General features: G+C 39.6%; 1 protein-coding gene across 6 annotated transcripts in view; it reads left to right on the plus strand.

Annotated features, from left to right (window-relative positions):
- rnf220a (ring finger protein 220a) overlaps positions 1-25,512 on the plus strand; it is a 229,408-nt gene that overhangs the window by 172,342 nt on the left and 31,554 nt on the right. For 5 of the 6 annotated variants that reach the window (XM_007899912.2, XM_042334845.1, XM_042334844.1 and 2 more), the window contains exons 7-12: positions 5,837-5,961; positions 9,018-9,156; positions 16,368-16,464; positions 17,050-17,136; positions 17,716-17,771; positions 18,195-18,276. In XM_007899912.2, the coding sequence (XP_007898103.1) occupies positions 5,837-5,961; positions 9,018-9,156; positions 16,368-16,464; positions 17,050-17,136; positions 17,716-17,771; positions 18,195-18,276 (586 nt within the window). The remainder of the gene's footprint in view (positions 1-5,836; positions 5,962-9,017; positions 9,157-16,367; positions 16,465-17,049; positions 17,137-17,715; positions 17,772-18,194; positions 18,277-25,512) is intronic. The other variant, XM_007899915.2, reaches the window with a different exon arrangement.

Consider the following 25,512-nt stretch of genomic DNA (forward strand, 5'->3'; position numbering starts at 1 on the left):
CAACAAAATGACATGTGCATAGTGTATAACGATGGGAGGACGTCCCAAGGTGCTGGCCATTCAGAGTTTCGGACCCGAGCTGGGGGTCTGGATCAGGGAGGGGGGAGGGTGGTGGGGGAAGGAAGATGATCGATGGCACGGTCGAATAGGAAGGTCTTGAGACGGGTCTTGAAGGAGGCTCGGCGCCGCGGGATGAGTCAATCAACCAACATGCAATCACTGTAGTCTTGGAGAATTGCAGGATTCCCTGGACTTTTCCTGCCATTTTCTGCAAGCAAGTAATCGGGAAAAATAAGAAAGAAAGCAAACTGAGAGTTCCACAATGAGGACAATGTAAATTGGTGCAGGTCTGTGTTTGTAGATCACTCGAGACGGCAAAGTGCCTTATTCTTGCTGTTGTTATTAATGGTATTCAAATGCCACAGTAGCCTTGAAGAGGGGTTAATGTTGCCGAGGCTCCTGATTTAGTTCAGATCCAGGCTTATTATATGAACCAGAAACATCATATTGAATCAGCTTAAACAAATGGCCTACCTCGTGGACAGGCACCGATTGGGGCTAGATTCTGTCAGTACAACACAGATGTTAAAGTACACAGGAGTGTGATTACCAGATAATTAATTAATGATGATAGTGTAATCACTTCTAATTAATTCAGTCTTAACTGTTTTCGACATAATGTTCCTGAAAGTACTATATACTAAGGGTGTCAGGTATGTAAAGTTGAAGCTGCTTTTATTAGTTCCCTGTGTCCGTTCAAAGTCTTGGACTTGAGAATGTTGTCAGTTTTGCCTTCGGGACTAAGATTAGCTTTTAAGTAGCCACTCAACCATGGTGATAGTATCGTGCTTGTAACAGGAACCTGCGTAAATATTAGTGGTGTGGTAGGGGGTGGGGGGGGGGAGAGATATAATGCAACAGGTGAGGAATTGCAGTGGGTAGGAACAGTTCAGTTGATATTTTAAACGGAATAATGCGCCAACGATTTGATCCTTGTTATCCAAAGATTCTCTCTAATCTCCATGACAAGCATTAGTAGTTGTGCATTGTCTTATGTTCTGCCAGATGAACAGACTCGTTTTTTTAAAATCACTATTAGTTTGGGTGGTCAGAGTCCTTCATGTGACTTTGCTCTATATATAAAAAAAATCAAAGATACACCTAGGTTAGAGAATCTTCTCAGCTCCTCACTCAAACTTTTGAGAGGGGTAAAATTGATACGAAATGCTGCGGTGGTTATAACAGAACCAAACATAGCAATGCTGAACCTTTAGCTCACAAAGAAAGCTCAGAAATCTTGAACATCAAAGTATTCGCCCACAAATATACGGTCAATTCACTTTACAGTCTATTCTGTGAAGCGCTTTGAGACGTTGAGAAGACGTGAAAAGCGCTATATCAAATGCAAGGATTATTATTATAAGGTGGAAGGGTACTGCTGGTGAGAAAGATCTAGGTGTCTGAGAAGGCTGCAATTTTTTTGTGTAATGTGGCATGGAATTTGCATGAGGGGTGAGGACTTGAAGATACGAGATTGAGTGAGAACTCTGTTGCAGGCGATCTTAACTGGAACAAGGAACATTTTCCGTACGTCTTGCCCCTGGGCTGTAATCCTGGCTATAAATAACTCTTTATCTGACCTCGTTGGAGATGATGGCAGGTCTTGATGTCAAACTATCAGATAATTATTGACTGTGAAAATCTTGCCCCCAGAGTCTCGCAGTTTGCAAACCAAGCTGAACCCCTCCATGATGAGCCAGATTCAGCACTTGGCAGTGAAGGCTGGTTGGAAACCATTTGGATGTTGTTCAATTTCAGCATTAACAGAAAGGAGCATCTTCTTTAAAGGCACACCTACTATAAAAAGATCAGCCCTTGTCACACTCACCAGCTTTCATATCAACCCCTCACCTTGATGATCATGGACAGGCACGTGGTTTATTTTCCCCAAAAGAGTATTTCCCCCTTTCTTTGGCTGTGCCCAGGACTAGTCACTGTAATCAGAGGCAGCCACTGTTCTGTGTCCTCTGGAAATTAAGAAACAAGCCAATCAAGGAGAAAACATATCAAAATAAAGATTATATTTCAGAATTCGGCAAATTCAGGACACTATGTAAACAGTCCCATGTGCCATTTCTCCCCATATACGTAACACTTTTGCTCATAGGTTAGATATAGTGATATCATCCTGGGTATCATTTCAAATGATTTTACATCTCAAATTGATAAAGTTTGGGTTTGTTTTTCTTCTCTCTCCTTCCTTACTCACCCCCTAGTGCTTTAAATTAATCTTGTTCTGATATGGTGCTGTTAGCAGCTTTTCACTCTATTTGTGCTTCTGGAAGATGTGCAAAGTTTAAGAGAAATTTTATCTCTCAGGAGTCTGGACATTAAGAATTCAAGAGTAGTTGCACCAGTGGGTCCTGCGTAATTGAACTGGGTTTTTCTATTCAGCCGAGCCTTTCAAAAGTACAGAGTCGATTAGAGTGGAGATTATTCATTTAGTATTTAGTCAGAGACAGCTGAGTAATCTGCATATAGCCATGGATAGCTTTCATTTTCCCCCTTTACTTTTCATATTACTTGTACCTAAAAATTAATGTAGCATCACTCAATTTGCAGTTAAAAAAGAACAAAGAATTACGATGTAATAGGCAGTGTTCTGCGACGTTAAATTTCTAATTACGTGCGGGACAGTTTTGAAAGAAAAGGAAAAGGGAAGGAAAATGCATAAATTTGTACAACGAGCACTGGGGATTGGGAGTTGATTGAGGACAATTTTGGAGTGCGGCTGTCAAGGGAAACAGATTCAAGAAATAACCTGTTTTTTTCCTATCATGACACGTTTAATCTGCAGCCTGATTGCTATTTAAATTAAGACCATAATTGTCATGATAAATTATTTCTTCTATGAATTTTTGCGCAGACGAGGAGGCATTTCTAGGAAATCTCTCCTTTTTTTTAATTTGACCTGTGCTCTTTACTGTTTGATTTCAGTTAACCATTTCCTGTGCATCTTTTCACTGATAAAATGCCCATAAATGTGGACGAGGGAAGTACCCTACTTTGTTGTGTGGAAGAAATCCTAAGGTTCTCAGTGCAAATTCATATAAACATTAAACATTGAGAGCCACATTGCTACCTCGAATCATGATCGCTCCAGGATTAAGCGCTCCAGGACACTACCCTGCGTGAAGGGCGCTATGTAAATTTACTTTAGGATCACAAACAAGAGTAAAAGCTGCGTTGGAGTGACCACGACAAGACCAGATCACATTGAAAGTCTTCAATTGGATTTGAAGCACAATGATGTTTAAGAGGCTCAAGTAGATTTGACATCCAGTAGATCCCTTGTGTAGCAGCCCCATCCATTCCTCTTTTTTTCAAAAAATAGTCTTCTATATTCTTTAAGGAGCTTTTCCATATCTGCTTTTAGTACTTCTTTCCCAGCTTTATCTTCGTCACCACAGATAAAATAGTTTCCAACTTGGATTCCCTGCTCCACAACACGGTTTTGTACCCATCTCGATCTTCTGTTGCAGGCACCAAGTCTCTCCTATCCTCTCTGCTTTCTAACAGAAGAGTTTAAAATGTTTTCTTAAAAAAAATGTTTGAACGATTGCATGGTGCAAAAGAGTAGTTTTCTAAGGGAGGGAAATCCTGCTGCTTTTACCATGATATTTCCTCTTGCGCACGTCATAATCCTTGTACACTAGTTGAGATGGATCAGCAGGAGAGCGGTTCAGACAGCTATGACAAAAGCTTTCTTTAAACCCAGACACAAAAAGCTAGAAATTTCCTGGGATACAATTCGATTACATCGAATCCCATACTATTGTGACTGATGTCATGTTATCATCCTGCTTTAAAAAGAGAGCCTGGTTATTGTACTTTACAATGTGGACGAGTGCCGCTATTTGTGTCTCTCTCTGCCGGCAGCTGCCTGCTTTTGATCATGTCCAGTCTCCCACTGATTTTAACTGGCCATGTAGTTCCTCTATAAATTATACCTTGCGTCGGATTCTCTGTAATTTATACCGAGACCAGACTACGTCTCATTCAAAAGGGTTTTTATTTTAACCTGATATGACTATAGTGGAAATCTTAATGCAGTAGTTACAAAAGTACAGGACAACACAAATAATGTAACAGTAATATAAGAAATAATACTTGTCATTCCTGGGAGCTGGCCGGGAGACGCTGTATGTTCTCGTCTGCCAATAATCCTGCCAGTCTGCCAGTTAATGTTGTCTGGAAAGACCAGTTACTCAATTCTGATGAAGGGCCGTGGACCTGAAACGTTGACTCGCTTTCCTTTCTCCATTGGTGCTGCCTGACCTGCTGAGTGTTCCCAGTGACTTCTGTTTTTGTTCCACTCCTGTTTGGTTCTCAAACTTTTTATCCCCCTCCTGCTCATATTTAACAATCTTAAATTTAAACCCTTAAACTTTTTTCCCATTGTTACGGCCAGGGGTGTTAATTGCATCATCCCGGGTGTGAATGTTAAACCAATTAAGTGTCCCGAGGTATCTCCCGTTTCCCTTTGTTTCAAGAAGAAGTGTTCTTAGACCGACCGACAAGGTTCCAATGCTGTCTTTCAATCAAAATGTCTGTACTAAGGTGATTCTTAGTACAGACATTGTCCTTCTTTCCAGACCACATTAACTCATTCATTTATAATTATATTAATCCTTGCCTTTGACACAGTGCTCCACCACATCCTCCAGGCGTCTCAGAATCCACCCAGAGTACACTGCAAAGTGAACCGACTGCATTCCCTGAATCCCTTGAGCTAGGCCGTGGGTGCTGGATCCATCCACACCTTCAAGGGTGAGGTTGATAGATTTTTGGTAGGTCAGGGTATTAAGGGATATGGGGAGAAATCGGAAAATTGGAAGGATTAGTTGAGGTACAGATCAGCCATGATCTAATTAAATGGCGGAACAGGCTTGAAGGGCTGAATGGCCTCCTCCTGTTCCTATGTTCCAACACTTGTGCTTCTGCTTTGGGCACCGTTTGAAACCTTTCTTTAGTTGGGAGGGGATTGCTATCTCGACTCTGGAGAGTTTTAAACCATTTCCGACTTGCAATACATTAAACTGGGCAGCTATGTATTACTAACTGTACGGCTTAATTGAGTTTCCCTACTTCGGGCCTCTTTAATTACCAGTCGAAAGAGTGTGCAGTTCCTCTTTGACCGTGCCTTCAGCTCCCCTCTCGACTCTCTACCCCCTCCTCGCTCCCTCCCTTCCCTCCCCTCACCCTGATTATTTCCCCCAATGCTCGGGTCCTGACCCAACTGTACAGCGCCTTGGGACGTCCTCCCAACGTGAAAGGCGCTCTATAAATGGAATCTTGTTGTTGTTGTTGTACAGTATTGACACTTTGCTTTCATTTCAATTTTGTTCTCGGAACATTTATTTTTTATCTTTTTATTAAATGGCAGTGGAAGGTGTATTTCAAATGAGTTTGTTTTGCTGAATTGTTATTTTGGGCTCAGAACATTAATGACTTACATGCTTGAGCGTAATGTGTAGTTGATGCCTCATTGATTTGACCAATCACACTCCCACTATTATGATCTGTTAACCTACGTATTAGTTTCCTCGCTGCAGATTAATTGAGTTCCACGTTCCTAGTTCTTTGAACACCTTTCACACTTCTTTTTCTTCCTATTATGAAGAGGAAATCCTGATCAAACTGAAATATTTGTTGGGTGTGTTTTGTTTAGTATTCATCTCCGATAACGACTTCGCTTAAATAATAACTGAGACTTGCAGATATTTTACTCTGAGGGAACATTGACCCTAAACAGGTCTCCTCTTTTGTCTTCCAGCACGGATAGGGAAAAACAAGAGGAAGAAGGTTTCAGAGGATGGGCAGGTATGTCCGCTGTGCAATGCGGCACTCTCTGGAACAGTGGAAGAGATGAGTAGGCATGTGGAAGCCTGCCTGGATAAGGTAGTCAATGGACATGTTGGTGCTCCAACAAGTTCTCTTTTTATTGCACTTTATCACTAAACTGATTTGAAGGATCTAGTGTAAAAATCTCTGTTTATTTGTGAGATGTAGGAGGATTCGATGGGTTTAGCAGGAGAAAGTGTGATGCCTATAATTGAGGAAAGAGATGATTGTAAGTGGGTAACACAAATATTCAACTCCTTTCCACAAACCTTGATAGCACTGAAGCATTTGTGGAAACTGTCAGTTGGTGATGTTCACACACACATACACACACACACATATATATATATATGGATGCACACGGTTCCCATTAACTTTCGATTTAATTGTTTAGGTTTTCGCACAAATATACACACGCTTTCAGAAGAAACTTTCTAATTTCAAAGGTTTTGGAAAATAATTCACTTTATTACAGATTTGTAGCTTCAAATGCGCACCTGAGAATATTAAACCACTATCTCGTGAATATAATAATAATAATAATAATAATCCTTGCATTTGATATAGCGCTTTTCACGTCGGGAGGACGTCCCAAAGCGCTTCACAGAACACACTGTAAAGTGAATTGACTGTATATTTGTGGGCGAACGCGGCAGCCAATTGCGCACAGCAATGTCCCACAAACAGTCGTAGATTGAAAATGACCAATTTAATTATTGTTTTTAGTTTTGGAGGGATTATTATTATATGGGTACAAAAGGGAAAATATTTGAGTCACTTTATAATTAAAACGTAGTAACAAATCAACATGAGTTCATATTCTATTAACAACGTATCAAGATTTCAAAGAACTTTGAGAGTTGGACTTGAATCACCTGAAAATGAATCTGACGCTTGTTCTGCATGGAGTAGATTACAAGATAGCAGTGGGAGAGCAAAATCAGAGAAATAATAGATTAAGCCGAATATGAAAGCCTTTTTTTCACTACTGCACAATGTATCGTTTTAGATTATATTGACTTTTGAATGTAATATTCCCCTGTTATTTTCTGCCAGAAAAGAATATGGTATCAGTATAATACACAGTAATTTGATGAGCTAAACCTCAACATCCATCTTTATTTTCACCTCTGTCATGTTGTGTCTCAATACCTAAGGTTTGCTGTTCTTTATGAATACAATATATAGTTTGAAGGAGGACGTCTCTGCTATTTGGTCATAAACCTATAAGTAATGAAAAGGATATGTGTACACTTAGCTGTGTCTGTTACTCTTTTTGTCTTTTTATGCTTTAGTCCTGTTGGTTAAAGGCAACCTGATAGCATTCGTTTTGTCTGGAACGCCATGAATGAAACATTTCCTATAACCCACTGGCATGATGTCAGAGAAGTTTTACACAAAATGTTTGCTTCCAGATTGCCTTTAATAAGCAGTTCAGAAGCATGACATGAAACCAGAGGTGACAGGAGATGAAGGTAAGTGTACAGATATGCCTCTTTATTGCATGGGGCAATTAAACAGGATGTGCTTCCCCATTTAACAAATTCTGAGCAGTGAGTTTAGGGCCAACGATAAACATTCTTGCAGTTTAGTTGACCATAAAGTGCTTTGGGCTTTGTTCTAGCATTTATGATTACCTTAGAAACCACTCGATTGTATTAGCGTTCTTTGACTTGCTGCCTGCCATCTTGTCATTCCAGAATACATGCAGACTGAGGTTTTGCAGTGGGGAACATACCAAACACATTTGATAATAAAATAGTATTTAAAGACGAAACTGTTGTAAAAGGGGACATAACTTTTTAAAGATCCTTGTGAGAATCCTGCACGCAGTCTATAAATCCATAAAAAGTTGATGTGGGGAATGATTGAGTCGGCCTCCACATCTGTTTAGTACATTTGTGGTTATCTTTTAAGCTCTCATTCAGCAACATGAGCATGGCTGGGACCACAAGCTCCAGCGGGACCTTATGTTGTGGCCTCCGTCACAACCATATGGCTGAATTATTCCTCTAAAGGTTAAGCGATGCAACAAATGTAATAATATTGGAATACAACCCATGCCTGACTATTGTGCAGCCCCATCCAAAACAGTTGTCCATGTTAGACTGAGTATTCGTATCATACAGGATATTGATGACTTAAGTGGTAGTGCCAAGTGAAGGCAGGGTCACGTTATCAGGAGTTTACTAAACCCTTAGAGTGAAACGTTTGGTCAGTCACACCTGGGCTAGTAAAACTCACGTATTAAAAGGTGCAGTAAGTTTCAATACGGTTTGTTACAACGGGGTCAATTACAACGTCAAAATACACTGTAGCTAGTCTTTTCCTCCTTTCTCTCGCCTCTGAGTGCGTGCTTCACCCATTGATAATCCCTTCAAAAAATATATAATAATAATTTGGTCACTCCATCAATGCCTGTTTGTGGGACACTGCTGTGCACAATTGGCTGTCGCTTTTCGCCCACAATATATAAAGTCAGTACCCTTTATAATTCGCTTCTGCAAAACGTTTTGAGACGTCTCGAAGACATGATAAGGCACGATATCAAATGCAAGGATTATTATTATATACGCCTGCAGTGTACCATTATCCATCATTTTACTCAACAAAAATTGATTTAGACTTTCATACTGTCCTTTTCTATCAGATATCTTAGGTATTTATTCATCTGACCTTGCAATCCTGGTTAGAACTGGACGGGATGCTTTCCTTGAAATGGAATCGGAGGCAAATATTTCTCCTGCTAAATTAGTTCAGAAAGTATTATATCTTGTTTGAATTTTAAAAAGAAAACTGATTGAATTAAACATGATTTAACACCACAGGTGAGGAGACGGCATAATGTCATGAGCTCTGAATGAAAGGGTACTTCTCAAAGTATGGAAAGTATATGAGTATTCTTTAAACTGAAAGTAGAGTTTCAAACCATCATTCTAATAGGTTTTAGCTATGGGTTTATGAATGCTCTTGAATAGTGAGTGAAGACCTTATCAAAAGAAATAGGCAAGAGGAAAATTACCGCAGCTTTTCCTGTTGAATAAAAATATTCCACACAACAAAATGCATAAATTAATTTGAAACTTATAAGTACAATCTGTTTCAACCCACAGCGAGATGGATCCTATACAAATGATGACGAGTCAGTGGATATGGAGAACGAGAGTGCAAGTGGGAACAGATTTGAGGAGTACGAGTGGTGTGGGCAGAAGAGAATACGGGCCACGACCTTATTAGAAGGTGGATTCCGAGGTACGCAACACTTATAAGTAAAGTGACACAACTGAGCAGTTTTTAAACCTATGCCTGTATTTCTTTCTAATGCCTATTTTTGAGCAAGCCTTCAAGTTCGATCAGGTTTCATTTGCAAGAGCAAACATTTCAAGTGTGGATCTAAATTTGCCCTCAAAGGGGCCTGTCGGATCAGACCATTTGCTCATCCCTAATATTTGACCTTTACTTGACCAGTACTGGGGAATGTAATTTTCGCAGGGATCTGTTCCTGGCTCACTGAGGGCAGAGGAGCTGAGAAATGAGAGCTTGTCAAACAAAATTTCCTGTTATCTCCCTTGTTTTACCTAAATGAGGTAGGGCAGGGAGCAACGTGTCTCATTTCAGAAGTTATAAAATATTGAAAGAGCTGAGTCTGTTGGGACCTGCTGGGGGGATTGCAAGGTACAAGGTCTGCAATCAATTTGTACCGTTTTCCTAGTGAAAGATTCAGAGTTTATGTCAGCTGTGCTTTCACACTGAGGCCTATTGTGTGAGCTAAGGAGCTGGTTTGTATTCCAAACCAGCTTGAAAGGGAAAGATTATGCACTCGGTGAAACTTAGGAATATTTTTATATTTATGTATCTAAATCTCTATTTTATTTATTTATCTACATATGTTTTGCAAAGCTTTTGGGTCCCAACGGAAACAAGTTGCATATGATGTGCCATTTTAGCGTTGTAGAAAATAATTGTTTTCGCTGTCATCTGCTAGCCATGTCAGCCAAAATTTAATTAAACTTTGTACAGTGGAAATTGAGTGTATACTGTCAATCCAATAAACGATTATGCTGTGCAGAACTACGGGCCTAAAAGAATCCCAGCAGCATTGAAGCCATAGGAGATTCCTAGCCCCAGCATCTGGAATTCACTCACAGAATTCACTTTGGGGTTCTGACCAAGGGAGCTCAGGTTACTGAAGACCATGTTTGAGCCTCAATATATCAAAGTTCTCATCTGCTGATAATTTTACTTGGCTGGGCTGTTGAAAATATTTCTTTGCCTGCCCTTGGTAGAGTTGGGCTAATGTTGGGTGTGTTTATTGCTTTACTGGGAGGTGGTCTTGAATGCTTTTAGAAAGACTAGCTACTCACTGGCAGCGTTGCTATAATAATCCATCGATTTGATAGGGCTGTCAAGACGTCTCAAAGTGCTTCACAGGATTTTATTGTGAAGTGGAGTGACTGTGTATTTTTAGGCAAACATCTAAAGTCAATTGCTGGAGTGTGTGTATATCTTTTCCTTTCAGTCTCCCCTCATTCATACTTTAAACTTCCTGCTGAGAAGGCATTCTGTTCAGAATGGTTGAAGTTATGAAGTTTTGTTCTATGTGAAGCAAAGTCATTGTTCAGACCAAATTCTCACAATAATTTATGTCATTATAGCGCAGGTCCTAAGCATACATCTGTCTGTCTTTATACAGCAGTTGTACAGATGTGTATAGACAGATACCTGCCTTCATAACATTTCCAATTATACTAGACATTAAACTACATTTTCCCTTTAAAGGTATGAGAGGAATACAAATATCAATACCTTGCAACAGCAAAATGCTACTTCAAGAGATCAGTCAAATCCCAAATCTTTTCCTTATCCTCGTTTCCAATATCTTTCCAAGCTGCTTTTCTTTATTTAACGCAGCATGCTCTTCAAACAAAAGGAAAGAATCTATTCACCTAAAATCTATTCACCTAAAAATCACATTGGTTCATCTTTAACCAGGACTACCATCTTTAAATGATTCATTGCAGTTTAAAGAAAGTGGCTGAGAACAGTAACTAACGGACTGCTTACAGATAGCTGACTATTGACAACATGTTGTGGATGAAACTATAGTAACTGTGGAATGAGCAAGGAGATAAGAAGGTAACGATGGCATCAGAAAACATTTGAAGCTGTGCTTTCATACCAGCTTTGTAATGTGACTTCAAAGCTCGGAAGGGGGAGGGTGTTCTGCCTGAGCAAGTCCCCACTCACTGCAAACTACCGACTGAGGAAATCTTTGGTTGTTATTTCGGCCTGAGCAGATGGGACTAAGTAGATTAGGTAGTGATAGGTCAGAGGCGGCCAGTTGTTCCCTTCTGTTCAGTTCCATTTAGGGATTTTGGGTCGATTGGCATCATGTGTCATTCCTCTAGTGATATCGCTCGGGTATTGATCCAGTCTAGACAAGAGCTGGAGGCATCGCAGTGAGCGCGTGCTGCACCATGCATAATGTGATTGAAAGGCAGTTAAAATGGCACTGACCTTTTCAGGGAGGATTAGATTGCCTGCCAAGTCTGTTTAAAGCAAGTGATAACGCGAGGTAAGAAAAACTGTCCGGACAACTTCAGAGGGGGAGAGAGAGAGAGAGAGAGACATAGACAGGTTAGGGAAGAATGTTGAGCAGACCTCTGCTGTGCTTGCTGAAATGGCATCACTGTATATAATACAGGATTGAAGACGATGGAAATTTGAGTAAACAATCTTCGACATTTGAGGTCTTATTTTTCAGAAACTGGAAGGACTTTCACAATTTGCTTAAATTTGACCATAATCTTTCAATATAGAAAATATCTCTCAAATTTTGCCCACAAAATACAGTCAATTCACTTTACAGTATATTTTGTGAAGCGCTTTGAGACGTCTCGAAGAGGTGATAAGGCATGACATCAAATGCAAGATTATTATTACTATTATAAGCTTCAAACTAACTCTGCAAATAATTTGATCAATTTCTTTACAAATTCAACCGAATTGGGACGTTTAAAAAAGAAAGTCATTGAGTGAAAGCAGCTGTGTTGCTCTACTTCCCTTTCTTACATCTTTATATAGTTTAATGACAAAGGCCATATAGTACACTGATTATTAGGAAAGAAAAGTTTCCTCCCTGAATTGGCAGCGTAATCGTTTTTTTTAAAAAAGCAGCCCATTTTATGAGTTCTGTGTGTGGTTCAGGGTTTCAGTTCCTAATGTTACCCAATAGTCAAATCTGCCAGTTCCTTATGTACGTACGCAGGTGAGGTTTTTCCTGGTTGTCATGATTCAGTGATTTGAACTGGATCATAAGTGTTTGGGGGGGAGGGAAGAGGATAAAACTGATGCTGTGCGCTTCAGCATAAACAACCTAGATGTACGGTAAGGTGAAGCAACTGATATGGAAAGTTTCGCGATATCTGCTTTATCTTTTTATTCTATAATAAGGAGTTTGTTTTTTTCAAACGTGTTCCTCGCCTAATTTGAAGTCAGAATTGAGTTCTTATCCTGTAATGCAAAGAGATAGTAAGAAAAACATACCGGACTTATTATAATAATAATAATAATAATAATAATCCTTGTCTTGTGAACATTAAAAAGTTCAAACTATGAAAGGGAAGGAAAAAAACGATGATGATTCAGTCCAACAGTCTTGAGGCAGTGTGTTACAGTGTCTAGAGTTGAATTAACAGATAACAGGTTCTAGAAGCACATATTTAATAATAATAATAATCCTTACATTTGATACAGCCCCTTATCATGTGTTCGAGACGTCTCAAAGCGCTTCACAGAATATATTGTAAAGTGAATTGACTATATTTTGTGGCCAAAACCCTGCAGCCAGTGACCACAAACAGTTGTGGATTGAGTGACCAAATGTTTTCATTTTGAAGGGATTATTACTCCCAGAAAAGCGATTCGCCAATCCACTAACAGTCGGTTCCTACTTGAGAACCATATGCTCGAAACATTGAAGGAAATCGGAGGGCCTAATTCTGTTGGCAGAATGTTCTGTGAGAGCAGCTAAACTTGGACTGTATTAGAGGATGTTTGGCAAAGCCATAAGAATAGAGTAATTGTGGTAGGTCAATTGAACCCCGTATTTGTACTACTGAGATTCACTTTGAGTTGACTTTCAGCTGCAGAATTAAGACATTAAGAACTGAATTAGACATAGATGCTGTGCGCATATTACATTGACATATCTTGCTTCCTTCTCACCCTCCCCTATCCCTTCCCAATATTACCTTGATGTGAGCACTGGACTCAAACAGGCTGACTTATATTTCACAGACATCAAATTTGAACTGAAATGAAGTTGTAATGAGAGGTGAAAGGCTACATTGAATTGAATCTCCAGTTTGTACTTTTGAACGGGTTTACTTTTAAGTTACCTTTAAGCTACTTGTTCAAGTCTAGACGGGCAATGGTAATAAGTGACATGACTGTGATCTTCGTAGTACATTAAGGCTGTACAATTATTTAATCCATATTTATTCAGCGATGATAAAATAGCATGATCATTTATGGAATGCTGCCTTTCAGGGTTGAATCGTTTAAGTTCTGAGCTAGATCAGGAGTTTGTTTGTGATCGTGTGATTTTCTGAAGTCCAGGGAAATTTCAGAATTTTAATTCGAGGGTTAATGCAAAAATTCTCAGGAGATGCAGTAAATTTGGACAATGCATGATGGAACAAAGTGCAAATGAAGTATACATGGAAGTATATTATGAAACACTGCAAGTATACACATGGAACCAAAATGCAGGATCAGGTTTGAAAATTCTTAAATTCTGCATTCATCTGGAAGCTGTTATCGGGTAAACATCCAAGTTGAGATTGTGCAGAATTTGGGGAAACTTCCTACGTTCAATCTTCCATTGGAAAACAATTGTCTCGAGGCTAAGATCATGAGTATTTGCAGGCCTCACGAGCCGCTCTGTGAACCAGGGCTTGAGAGAATAATAAATGCCTAAAATCATTCAAAGGAATTTGTTTGTTTTCTGCAATGATCCATGCTGATCACATGATCAGGCTTTATTACATTTTGGTGTCACTTTTGTTTTGCCAACATGGCAATTGATGTGAAATGATACCTGCACTGCAGAGTTAAGGACTGTGATTTAATCCCCGCATGTTTTGAGTGAGCTGATTACTGAGACGTAATTCAAGCCTGCATTGTAATTGTTTAAAATAGATTATTAATATTATTGACTGTATCTTCCATTTTAAGAAGAGTAAGCCTGCCGTTTTGAAATGTAGTCTATTTTTTCCTCTACCATTGTACCGTTCTCCATGATGTGATCACTACAGTTCATTATCTCTTTATGTAAACCTGCCCCACAGTCCATCCACATGCTCTTCCGTCAAACTTTCTCTTTCTGCGGTCACCTTGCCATATCCTTCAAGCCTCTTTGTCGACTATCTTGAGAGTGATTGGCATGTTGTAGGCTGTGCTAAACAAATGCACATGCATGCTTGCCTGGACATACACACACACCATGCGCACCTATTGAGCAGCATCTTACGGGGGCTAAATGTATTTGACACACAGCAACTTCTTGCCTCTACACCGGATAATTGCATTGTCAACTATTCAGCAAAGTGGCAGGTGACATCTGAGGCAATTGACTAGCCGAGTCGTTCTGTGCCGGACTGTCAGCTGTCCAATCAATAGAGTTTACAGAAGACACCCTGATTGCATCTGTAACTAATTTAACTTTGAAACCCCCGGCTCCCCATTGCACAAAGTTGCAATTCTATTCAGGATGTATGCTGAGTGGCAGGTAGAAAAATCAATGACAGCTTTCTGTGGTCCTGCAGTCGTGGGCTTTTGCTCTGCATGGTTAACTAGCCGCTTTGACTTCAAATCAATGAACTGATCAATTGATTAAATTAACAGTGATTTTCTTTTGGTTTAGCAGCCAGGGGCTCATTGTAAAGTGACATTATTGGTTGTGTTGTGTTTTGGGGTAACTCACATTTATAAAATTTAAGGCTTATTAACAGCTCAGCACTAGGAAATTCCACTTTTCCCCTCTCACATGTAATGTTAATTATTTGGGCAGAGGCCACAGCCTACTGGGAGTTGGGATATATCTGAAAGCACTGGATTGGGTTACAGCTTTCGTAGGCCTCAGCTTTCTCTCACCAGTTCAGACGCTGGTTAAATAGTCCTGATAGCTGGAGCATGATTGATGGGGAAGTTTGTCTCCAGTAGTGTCAGGGACTTATAGAGGTGTCAGTCAAGATCGGGGCCTGAATTACTTGTCACATTCTGTGAAAGAATGTCGAAAGAACATGGAACTGCTGCATTACTTTGTTTTTCTCTGCTAAATGACCCGTGTCTTAGCTGTTTGCTGTTTTTACTTGCTGAAGGTTAAAAAGACAGGTTCAAACAGGCTGTGCTTTTTAAAAAAAAACAAATTGTATCTGAAGTCATTTTAATTAAATTTAATGCCTAAAGAACATGAAAAAATTGTGTTTTGCTCATTTTACCAAGTTTGAAGTAGAATGTTTATGGCTCCCTCCTGGAGATAAATAAACTAACACTTACAAAAAATCTTCATTCCAATCAAAAGTGGATATGTTTGGTGTCCTGATCAATTGATTGAATCATTTCTGAATTGGTTCCTGGTCAATGAAACACATCAGAAGGGGTGGCCTCAGAATAGGAATATTCAAAGAATTTAAAGGCAAATACAAGCACTGTTGAATTCTCCAACTGCTCACCACACTCTCCCATAATCATCTTGGCATGATCTTTCTATGTTTATGTGCATGTGACTATATGGGTAATAATATGCAGTCAGTCTACTGTTGCATTTTTGGTATCAGCATGGTTTACATTTTCAACTCTTGTTTTATTGTCGTGCTACAATGTGCTGAACTGATTTATAAATATTCATTTGGGTTTATACTCTTGAGCCAGATTTAAGGAACATTGAATAATCTGCTTTACATTGTTTTCCAACTTTGTTTCACACTAAGATATATAATAATAATCCTTGCATTTGATATAACACTTTTCATGTTTTTGAGATATCTCAAAGCACTTCACAGAATATACTGTGAAATGAATTGACTGTACATTTATGGGCGAAACACGACAGCTAATCGTGCACAGCAGTGTCCCACAAACAGCCATGGATTGAAGTGAACAATTTATTATTGTGCTTTTTTTTCTTGAGGGGTTATTATCACATGTGTGGAGTAAGGAAACTTGCCCAAGGTTCTGCCCTGCTGGGAATCAAACCCAGGTCTTGCGAGGCGAGCGCTCTAACCACTGAGCTACAGGATTCCATAAACAGACACACGCACGCATGCACACGCACCACATGTAACTTAGATTAGAACCTCTGTACAACATGGTTATGATTTCCGTTTGATGTAGAGTGTTTAGTGTAATCCATATCCCTGGCTCTCATTCCTTCATGGCTTTGTTGTGCTTTTACACAGGATCCGGTTTCGTTACCTGCAGCAGTAAAGAGAATCATGACAGTGACGCAGATCTTGACGTGGATGGAGATGACACCCTTGAATATGGGAAACCACAGCATCCTTATTTGATGATTGTTTGTTTTATTCCTGTTTTTGGGGCTTTTACATTTGTGGGATTGGCTTGAGCTTAAAAGGTTACTCTCTGCTTTCTCATCTATAACGTCCATTTTTAAATAGCATGCTCATATTTTCCCATTTTTTTTTTGCATTTTTAAAATAAGTTCTTAACATTTCCATAATCAAAAATCAGAAAGTGGTAATAATATTCCTTGCATTTGATATAGCACCTTATCACGTCTTTGAGACGTCTCAAAACGCTTCATAGAGCGAATTGCAAAGGGTATTGATTGTATATTTTGAAGATGAATAAATGCCTGTTTCCAAGTAAACCACAGATGTTAGATATAATAATAATCGTTGCATTTGATATGGCATCTTTCACACCAAGAAGATGTTTCAAAGCGCATCAAAGGATTTATGTTGAAGTGTAGTCACTATGCATTTTGTTAGAACAATATGAAAAATAAATTGGTAGGGGGTTTCCTTTACTATTGTGTTACTGTAGTAAGGTTGAATCTGTGATAAAGGTTGGAGTAATTTTCTTTTGTAGTTTGCCTATTTCCTTAACTCAACAAAACAGGTACACAGAGGCAGATATTATACCTTGTACTGGCGAGGAACCAGGTGAAGCCAAAGAGCGGGAGGCGCTACGCGGTGCAGTTCTAAAGTAAGTAACAATATATAAATTCAATAGAGGATTTTAGATTGTTTCTCTGCTATAGAAACCTTCTCATTTCATTCTTCAGAATTGTATTTTGGGGGGTTTATAAACACCACCCTTTAACCACGGGTGCTGAATTTGAACCTAGTCCAAGCTGATCGAATAAAATTCTCTGTCAGGACACTAGTTGAAATGAATTTGGGATTGACTCAGTTCTTTAATAGATTAAGTCCGCAGTGTAAAATGTTCAGTAATTTACAGCTGATTGCCACTAAATTGCCAGTCTTGTGCTGAGAGACAGCAGAGATGGCTCGTGCAAGAAATTGGAAAAGTCATATTGTTGAGAATTGAAGGTTTGAGTTCAAGGAGAAGAAAAGGCTAAGGTGAAGTACTTTCATTATAAAGTAATGACACAAATGAACTGTAAAAAATTGAGAAAGTTACAGTTTTGAATCGATTTCAGTAGATTTGTGGACTATATAATCTCACTCTGAACGCTGAACATTCTCCATCCCATAGGCCACAAAAAATGGTAGTATGTTTAACAGTGATGCCATTAACTAGGATGTATGGTTTCCTTTGCAGTGGTGGAACTCCAAGCAATCGAATAACACCAGAGTTTTCCAAATGGGCCAATGATGGTAGGTAGTCAAACAAAGTTAAAGCCGGTTTACAGTAGGAATTGCCTTTGTTTTTGTGATTTGCCCCTTTTAACAATGTTGGTGATTAACACTGAGGTGATCTGACTGACTGGTAAAAGCTGAATGGACAGAGATGTCTATTGGGAGTTATGCAGAATTGGAGGCAACAGTCAGGTTAATATGGGTGCTGCCTCCAATTTCTTCTCTTTTCCCATGATCTAGTAGACTCGTTTCTTAAGGCCTAAATATTGTGGGAGAGGTAATGGAATAGTGCATTAAAACCTTTTCACCCCTGACACCCAAGTTCAAGTCAAACCCATACTGGTGGAATAAAATTGTCTGCTGATCTCTGCTTGCGTTGAGTTCAAAGCGAAATACATTTCAAGTTGTTTTTTGACTTCCTCATTTGATTTCTTTTTTTAGAAATGCCCTCAACAAGTAATGGAGAGAGCGGCAAACTAGAGGTGCAGACACAGAAGACGTGTAAAAACAGTGAGATTGAAAAGTAAGTGCTCCAGTGTTGACAGAATGGATCAGTCCGTTTCTGCCCTGACCGACTTACAGAACAGACAAGTTGTGTTTTCGTTCTCTATAGCAACAATCTCCAGGTTGTCTGGTAGCGGAACATTTTAAGTGGAGTCGTCACAAATTGGAATGTACTAAAACCAGTTGATCATTTCTTGTTGGATTCTTTTGATGTTAGTGGTTGGGGCATCCAAGATTGCAGTAAGATATTCCAGATGTGCATTTTGTAAGGAAACCATGTAAAAATGCCATTTGGAGTCAAGATTGTTTTTATGATTCCCAGAAATTTATAACGCGAAATAGTTCCACAATTTAAAATACACATCCAAAAATATTGTCATTAGCAAGCACTTGGAATTTAAGTCAAGAATTTATTATTATTATTAAGTCACTACATTCTCCTATGTTTGGATCTGCACTGTGCCAGAAGATTGTAAATCTCATTTTTTGTTCAGAAGGATTCTTATAAGGAATTGGAATATACTTGAAAGGGAATTGGAAATGTACTTGAAAAGAAAAAAATTGCAAGTCTAATGGGTAAAGAGCAGGGGAGTGGGACTCTTTCAAAGAGCTGGCACAGGCACGATGGGCGAATGGCCTCCTTCTGTGCTACAGGATTCTTTGATTCTATGATTGTGACGACTCGACATGATTGCAGCACAGATTAGTGAGTTAAGCGCTCTGGGACGCTATCCTGCGTGAGGGACACTATATAAGTGCAAGTTGTTGTTGGTGCCAATGCCTTTAATCTATGTGGGGAAGATTTTCCAAAAAAAGGGGTTCAGAAATTTTCTCTTTACTCCAATCTCCTACTCTTTCCCCCCTCCCCCTGCCACCCTCCCCGAAAAAGATTTGGTTAACTGGAACCTCAGAACGGTGACTGGCTTATTAATAAAGATTAGCATTTATTTCTCAGTGCATTCAGTGCTGCTCCAGCAGCCTTCGAGTAAGTAACAACTGAATGCGAAATGGTCACAATCAATAGATCAATTATCAGTGCTTGCCATATAAATAGGTGCAATTGAGTTTTATTATTTCAAACAGTCATCTCACTAAAATGGAATGGATTTTTTTTATTTTAAAGTACTTCATTATTTTTTTACAAGTGTTGATGATCGAAATATAATCGCGCCAAGCAGTTTTAAAGCGCCAGAAAATATTCCATCATTTAAATGTATTCTTAATGTAAATATGTGCGGAGTGTTTCATTTTACTGTTTGTTTTTCGACAAAATTGATACAACACCAGAGTGCTATTGACTGCCATAATTGGTTTGTTTATTGGCAAGATTTGTGCTGGGTTTTAATTAGTGCTTGGTTGATTTAAATGAGGGGTGAAATGGCTGTATGACTGTGGACAGAATAAGTGTTGCAGGCTTTTATTTCTGCTTCAAGACAATAATAATAATAATCCTTGCATTTGATAGGGCACGTGGGAGTGGTGGGAACGCAATAGAAATGCCAATTGTTGTTGTTTGTGGGTGAGTTGAGGGGAGTTTGGTGATGCAGTCCCCACTTAGTTTCATTTCAGTTTCATACCCATAATGAAAACCACCAGATTTCCTGGTGTTGCATTATCCTGGAACCATTTCACAGTTGTTCCCACTGGCTCCACAGTGAGTTGCAGTTTGAATGGAATTGGTAACTGAGAATGCACATCGCGTGAGTGATGAAATTATCTCAGATGCATCTCGAATGCACCAAAACCATGAGAGTTTATTTTCTCTGTTGCTGCTTCCACTGTACAATAAAGATAGCAAACCGGGAAGAAAGACCTAGAGCAACGTCTTCTGATACTCGGACCCATCTCGTGTCCTCTTCCGTCATTCAGTGTTTTGCATCTGCTCTGATGTTGTACTCTCCCCTAAAATGAAGAAAATGAATAAACCGCAACCACCTGCACCTTTATAAAGCGCAGCGGTGAAGTCTGCCAACGGAAAAATGACGGACACAGAAAAAGTGGCTGTCGGTTGTCCGCATTTTCCCTAGGACCCTGCAGTCCATGCCCCTCCATCCATACTGTAAAGAGCACCATTTGTTGGCCAAGTTTGGGACCAGGGTTAAATAGATTTTATGTGGGGACAGTTGTGGTTGAAGCTGGGTGACTGGTGATGGAGAGGTGAGATTTGGTAATCTGGAAATTCTGACAAAGGGGTAGAAGGAAAATGTGTAGTTCTGGTCAGATAACCAAGCAGGCAAAACATGGTTAGAGCCAGGTAGCCAAAGGGCAAACGCACTTTACAGGTGGGTGGCTTGTGGATGAGCAACAGCAACAAATGTTAGAAACGTTCCTGAATGTCTTTCTAAATTGTATCATTTGCCCATTTTTAACATTTGGCTGTGTGTTTTAAAGCGAGAGTAATTATTGTAATGCTGTGGCTGAGTTCCTGCTAATGTGCTTTGCACTGTAAGCTGACCATTGTTCTTCTATGATGGAAAGGAGTGGGATCTGAGGCAGAGTAAGTAAGGTGTGGGAATGGTATACAGTAGAAGAATGATGCAGGTTTTACTGTGACACCAGATGTAATTAATTTGGGAGAATGCAACAAAAACCTCAACATATTGAGGAAATGTGCTGTCGTTCCCTATTCCTCTTGCCAAAACATACAGTTCCCTTGTTTTCCCTGCAGCATGCACTAGTTCCTGTGGAAGAAGACTGCTGATAAGGCTCAAACCATTCTCAGTCTCCAAGCTAGCTGCAATATAGTATATTTTGGAGTCCTGTAGCTCAGTGGTTAGAGCACTCGCTTTGCAAGTGAGAGACCTGAGTTCAATTCCAGGCAGAGGGCGAAACCTTGGGCAAGTTTCCTTACTCCACACAGAGCCTAATAATAATCCCTCCAAAACAAAAACAATAATAAATTGGTCATTTTCAATCCATGACTGTTTGTGGGACATTGCTGTGCGCAATTGGCTGCCACGTTCGCCCACAAATATACAGTCAATTCACTTTACAGTGAAGCGCTTTGGGACGTCCTCCCAACGTGAAAAGCGCTATATCAAATGCAAGGATTATTATTATTATTATTATTATTTTGATACCAAACTAATACGACACTGGGACATTCTCTCTCGCCCCCACCCCCTCTCCCCATATGTGTAATTTATGTTTAAATCAGAATTGCATTGAATGTCCATTCAACCTGTAGGATTTCTCGGGGGCATTTTTATACACACTGAAGAAATTTATAAATTAAGATACCGAATTGTTTGAACTTCTGATTTGTTATGTTTTGGTGAAGAGTCACAAGGTAATAAATGCAGCGATCCAATGCAATCCGTCCTGCATCCATTGTAAAAAGGGCAATTTGCCGAAGAATATATCACTGTAACAAGAATTTACAGCTGAAAGTTTTTTTTAGTTAACCAGAATAACGCAATGGATTTTTGTCATTTCTATTCACTAAACAGAAACATTAATCAGAAACATCAAGTACATCAAGTGGAATCAACTGTATCATTAATATGAACACAATCTGTCAGTGTTTGATATATGAGCCATCTAAAGCAAGAGAGAATTCCCTACTTTTTAGTAACGCTCCCCAGGGGAACCTTAAAAATTGCAGTAGTGTTTTATCTGAGCTGCGAACTCTTTTAACCCCCCTCTCTTTCCCCTTTTCCCTTGAATCTGCCACATTCTTTGTCGGTGTCTCTTCTCACTCCATCCACCCCACCTCTCACTTGTGCACTGCTGCACAACGACTCCTGTTGAACGATCTCTATGTGAGCCTGGTAAGGTTCAGTTGGTCGGGCGCTGGCTTGAGCTGCTTAAATTGATATTGGGGTCCTACTTTGGAAGCTGTGGCTGTGCGTCTAGTGGTACCTGACTTTTTTTTCAAACCGGGTGATAGAGGTATGATGTATGCCTAATGTGGCAGCAAGAGGCCTTCAGTCGAGATTGATTCATCCCGAGCCAACGTAGGTACTCTGCAAGCTGGGAGACGACCGCTGGCATGATGTATGACATTAAGTGTTTTAGCAAGTCGAGGCATGAATCATTCAAGATGCTGCGTGTCAGAGTTAAAGCAAACAGTTGCTGCCGCTTGAATTCCTATTGGAGTCAGTTGCATTTTGAGGAGTGTATGAAACAGACATGACGTATGAATGTTTATTTAATAATTCTCTAATATTTTCAGTGTGGCTAAGGCTTGTCCAGCGGGGAGTTGTAAATCAGGGATAGGAGGCCATTAATCAGGGGGAATAAAATGGAGCGACACGCTTGCAGCTGCTACAAATGCAGGGGTTTTAATATTCATCTCCCAGCCCTCGATGAGGCTAGCTCGTGTACCCCTGGCAAGATAAATGGGGCTTACAAGACTGGCAATCTGATTGTTGCCAAATTTCATGCTTGCTTGAAACAATGAGAAATTTCCGTGTAGCTCTGGTAATTGAATCTGTCTTCCAATTTATACACACTGACACACCGGCTTTGAGACAGTCGAGAGGAGCTTGCCTTTCACAATGTGATTGCAGGGCTAAAAGTGGCTGCACATCAATTGTGCTCCTTATTTTTTTTCAGTCAGTTATAATTTTTATCCACGACAAACTTACAAGTGCTAATAATTCTAAACACCATTGTGATCCTGTAATATTTAAGGCTAAGTCTTCATTGATTTTAAGACTGTGCACTTCCCAGGTGCAGTTTTTCTGTTTAGCTGCTGTGACTTGTACTCATTTCTTTACTGAATACCCAGTAACGTTTTTTTTTAAGTGCAGATGTGAAAAAAAATTATAAAATGGACAAATTATGTAAATTGGATACAAAAGCAAGAAATACAACTTTATATTTGAATTTTTTTTAGTTTTCCTAAAAGTTTAGTTTTTGTTAGTAAATTATCTAAAGTTATAATAATATATAATAATAATCCTTGATTTGATATAGTGCTTTTCACATCTTCTCGACATCTCAAAGCGCTTCAAAGAATATACTGTAAAGTATAGTGACTATATATTTTTGGGCAAACACGGCAGCTAATTGCGCTCAGCAATGTCCCACAAGCGGTCGTGGATTGAGTGACCAAATTGTTATTGTTTTTTTTTCTTGGGGGCTTATTATCAGGCTTGTGGGTAAGGAAACTAGCCCAAAGCTTTGCCCTGCCAGAAATTTAACCCAGGTCTCTCGCTTGCGAGGCGAGTGCTCTAACCACTGAGTTACAGTGGAGTCCTGTAGCTCAGTGGTTAGAGCACTCGCTTTGCAAGTGAGAGACCTGAGTTCAATTCCAGGCAGAGGGCGAAACCTTAGGCAAGTTTCCTTACTCCACACAGAGCCTAATAATAATCCCTCCAAAACCAAAAACAATAATAAATTGGTCATTTTCAATCTACGACTGTTTGTGGAACATTGCTGTGCGCAATTGGCTGCCGCGTTCGCCCACAAATATACAGTCAATTCACTTTACAGTGTGTTCTGTGAAGCGCTTTGGGACGTCCTCCCGACGTGAAAAGCGCTATATCAAATGCAAGGATTATTATATATTATTATTATATATACAGGACTCCCAAGTTATGCATATTTCAAGTCTTCTGCTGTCCTGGGTATTCATTTTTTTAGGTGACCCCTCATTATTTTATGGCAATCTTTCAGATTGTGAATTTCAGCAACATAGACCATTATATAATCCTACATTTCTTTGTGCAGGGATTACTATATTTTTTGTGGTGCGTTTTTTTTAAAAAAAACTAAGCTTTTTTGAAGCATAATATAATTTAGCGAGCTTTTCCAAGTCATGCCAAACCTGACATCTCCTGCATCAATCTGTTTGGTTCTGTCTCTTCAGGAGTTGACTGTCATTGCAAGCAACTTCCCTGTACTTCTACCCCACCCCCCAACTGTGTTGGCAAAATTCCCAGTCTTGAGATGTAGGCAGGTGATTACCTCTCAGGTCTTTGCCGTTGCCAATGACATCTAATGCCCTGATTTACAATGAAAACATGCTCTTCAGAACAAACGGGGCACCATTATATTCTGCGTGAAAGCCTGTAAATTTATGATGGTACATTATCATGTCTATCAGACAATGTTTCGTTGTACCGGAAAGTTTGTTGGAGAAATGTTCTGTATGATCTTGTCATCCTTTGAAAATATAATCTAGCACCTTTTCATACAAAAGTATCTAGTTTTTCACAGGAAATTAAGCCCATGATGCAGTTTTGGTGGGGAAAAAAAGTACTTTATTGTCTGTGGAAGGTTTTCACTGAATATGGGTCCAAAGACAGTTGAGTGAATGCATTCTCTGGTCAGAAACTCCTTGATCTTTGCTCAGGACATCCATTAACAACCACTGTTTGCACCAGCCTGAGCATAAGCTGTCTCAATAATTCAATAAGGCTGTCGTGAACATTGTGACTTAGTGGAATGCTGTGCATCAGGAAGATGGTGAAGTGGTCAAATATTGTGAAAGGCAAATGCAGCTTCTATGACGGGATCATTTCAAATCTCTACTTAACCTCCGGCTCTTGACATTCTTTTCAAAGCTATCGTCAGGGTTTAAATAAGACTTCAGTGCATTCCATTCCAGAATAATTCTCTTAGTCTTGTCCTTGACAACAACAACAGATTGCATTTATATCGCGCCCTTCACATTGGGAGGAGGGAAGAGAGAAGTAATTCAGTATATACTGAAGTATGTATTGGTGGACTTACAGTGCAGCGTTTCAAATTGCATAAAAGCAAGGAAAAAAAATCATTTAGCGCATCCAGTCTGTTGCTTTCAACAGACTATGTGGGCTTCGTTCTGTCATGCACTCGCCTGAGAAAGTCAAATGAAACCTTGACAAAGAATCTGAAATTCCTCCCTGCCCTTATCCCTGTGTCGTAAACTCCTTCGGCCTCTCGCTTCTTTTCACACCGCGTCTATGATCAAATATTCCACATCTACAGTCAGTTCTTTGTACCTTGCTTTACCCACAAGGTTACATGGAAAACCAAATGCATACACAAGACAATTTAACTGCTGTATCCTCGTGAGAGTCAAATATCCGTAGCACAAGTTTCCTGGCATATTTTTTTGCTGAAAATATCCCGTAGTTTTTCTATGGAATATTTTTTTCTTGACATCACTTTTTTTGATCTCTGCTGTTGGAGCATTGCAGTTGATGTTGCTGAGCGGTAACTTGTGACCATCTCCTTGTCATTGAAATATCTTAAAAGTGAAAGGACCTTTGCAAGGATCATTCTATGTGTCACTCCGTAGAATGGAACTTTTCAAATGAGCAGA

The sequence above is a fragment of the Callorhinchus milii genome, unplaced genomic scaffold (genome assembly GCF_018977255.1).
Source record: "Callorhinchus milii isolate IMCB2004 unplaced genomic scaffold, IMCB_Cmil_1.0 Scaffold5, whole genome shotgun sequence".
Lineage (NCBI taxonomy): Eukaryota > Metazoa > Chordata > Chondrichthyes > Chimaeriformes > Callorhinchidae > Callorhinchus > Callorhinchus milii.